Source organism: Echinops telfairi, unplaced genomic scaffold (assembly GCF_000313985.2).
Source record: "Echinops telfairi isolate 266 unplaced genomic scaffold, ASM31398v2 ScPeMD7_7469;HRSCAF=8507_0, whole genome shotgun sequence".
Taxonomy (NCBI): Eukaryota; Metazoa; Chordata; class Mammalia; order Afrosoricida; family Tenrecidae; genus Echinops; species Echinops telfairi.
In genome coordinates this window covers 82,576,666-82,578,727 of record NW_022111372.1, presented here as the reverse complement: position 1 = coordinate 82,578,727, position 2,062 = coordinate 82,576,666, and the positions used below count along the sequence as shown (strand labels likewise).

General features: G+C 57.6%; 1 protein-coding gene across 1 annotated transcript in view; it reads left to right on the top strand.

Annotated features, from left to right (window-relative positions):
• MYOZ3 (myozenin 3) overlaps positions 1–908 on the top strand; it is a 19,545-nt gene extending 18,637 nt beyond the window's left edge. Inside the window, exon 6 of the mRNA XM_013006175.1 lies at positions 740–908. Coding sequence (XP_012861629.1) covers positions 740–908 — 169 coding nt within the window. The remainder of the gene's footprint in view (positions 1–739) is intronic.
• Positions 909–2,062: the final 1,154 nt, after the last annotated feature.

The window sequence follows — 2,062 nt, the reverse complement described above, 5'->3', positions numbered from 1 at the left end:
GGGGGGCAGAAGGGCGAGTGGGAGTTATTGATAGGCTATCTATATTCAAGGAGACAGAGTGGGTCCTATCCACAAGTCCTGCCTCCCTGAGTGACAGCTGATGGGGTGTTTTCATAGGCGAGGAGAGCGGGCTTCCGGGAAAGAATCACAGTGAGCAAGAACACGTGGGATCAGGAGGGCTATCTTCTGGGGCCTGGTCGGCCAACTGCGCCTCTCGAGCCACGGGTGCTCTTTCAGTACGGATGTGTGGCTCCAAAGGAAAATTGGAAAAACTTAAAGGATAATATTTAGAGAAAGACGATTTCATTGGTTTAAAAAAATGCAATTACGGCTTTCGAATAATTTTTAAATTGTTGTGAGGGACAGGGTTGGCTCTTCCATCTCACACGTTTGTGGCTGACCCGTTCTGGAGCCAGCAGCGGCTTATGCGGCCGGATTGGCGCTGGGCCACCTGGTTCAAGACTGTCCTTTGCTTAGAGAAGCATGTTCATGTCCTGACTGTAGGGATTGCTAGCAAGGTCTGTCCTCCCACAAGAGGCGGGTCAGTTGGTCACTTCTAAAGGGAAACGGCAAAGGTTGGGTCATCCTCAATTCCACCAGAATCACCAGATGGAAGCCAGAGGGCACAGTGCATGCAGCTCCAGCGTCTCCCTGGGGCCTGCTGGAAGAGCGCCCACGGGAACTGCCACACCAGCTCTCCCTGCACAGCCCACCCTCTCTTCCGCTCTTCTTTCCCCAGGACCCCCGTGCCATTTGGAGGACCCCTTGTGGGGGACACTGTTCCCAGGGCCACCACGCCCTTCGCCCCAGAGCTCATCAGTGGCTTGGAGCTCCTCCGAAGAAGACCCTGCTTCAACAGAGTGGCCCAGGGCTGGGCCCGGCACCTCCCCGAGTCTGAGGAGCTGTAGACCAGTGTGAGTCTTCACCCACCCCATCTTGGGGTGGGGTCACCCCTGGAGGCCAGACTTGTGGATAGCACCTCACCGTCTGCAGGGGGCCTTCACACACAAAGCCTCTTGCAAAAGGCTTGGCAGGTCACCAAGTTCCGCAGCCCCCCCAATGCGACTCTGCTTCAGAATGCCCTGGGGGTGTTGTGTGACATTTCTGGCCAGCCCCAGCCTCCGAGTCTCCTGGTCAGGCCTTTGCTATCAGGAGGGAGCTCTGCCAGGCGATTCCAGTGTAACTTGCCCGAGATTCGTGCCTTGAGGAGTCTGGAGCCCCCATGGGATCCGCTCCCTTGCCTCGACACTGCGCCCACTGCCCTAGGCCTCCAGCTCACACTCTTGGGCAACAGGGACGTTGCCCGCATGCTGCCTTTGATGCTGTGGATGTGAACCACTGAGTTTGTTTCAACTCTTAGCAGCCCCATGTGACACAGTAGAACTGTCCCCAGGGGTTTCCTAGGCCTTAACCATTTTTTTAAAGGACGTTGGCCTGTGGAGTGGGCGGAGGTGTACAGAGCAAATCCATTTTCCATCCAACAGCTCACGCATGTTCGTTTCACCGTGAGGGTCATAGTCCTCACCAGGTAGCATTGCTTCTCCTACCTCCTCCTCCCACGCCTCCTCCTCCTCTCCCTGCCCTTCTGAACGCTGTCCCCGGGCCAATGCTGTGTGGCTGTCGGCATCCTCAGGGAGCAGATCACCAGGTCTCTCCTCCTACGGAAGCGCTGGCCGGGTTCAAGTAGCCAATCTGTCTGGTGGTTAGCAGCCCAGCGCTTAGCAGGCCTCCTCGAAGAGCTCTCATGGTGGCAAGTTTCCCCTTGACCGGGGTGTGGGGGTGGGGGGGGTGGGGGCACTCTTGTCCTCCAGCCCTCTAGTCACACTCTCCACACAGGCGCATCGCCCACAGGGTGCCAGCCCGAGCTGGGCCTGGGGAGAGTGTGGGATCAATCAGCCCCAGCACCCCAGCCCTGGCCTAAGGGGCAGAGGGCATTTGGGCATACATTCATAAAGCAGGAGATGGCCCTGAAACCCCCTCAAACATGCCAACTGGCCACCAGGAATAATGTGCAATGTGGCAGAAGAGGTGGCCCAGACCTGGGATGAGGGCTGAGAGGTAG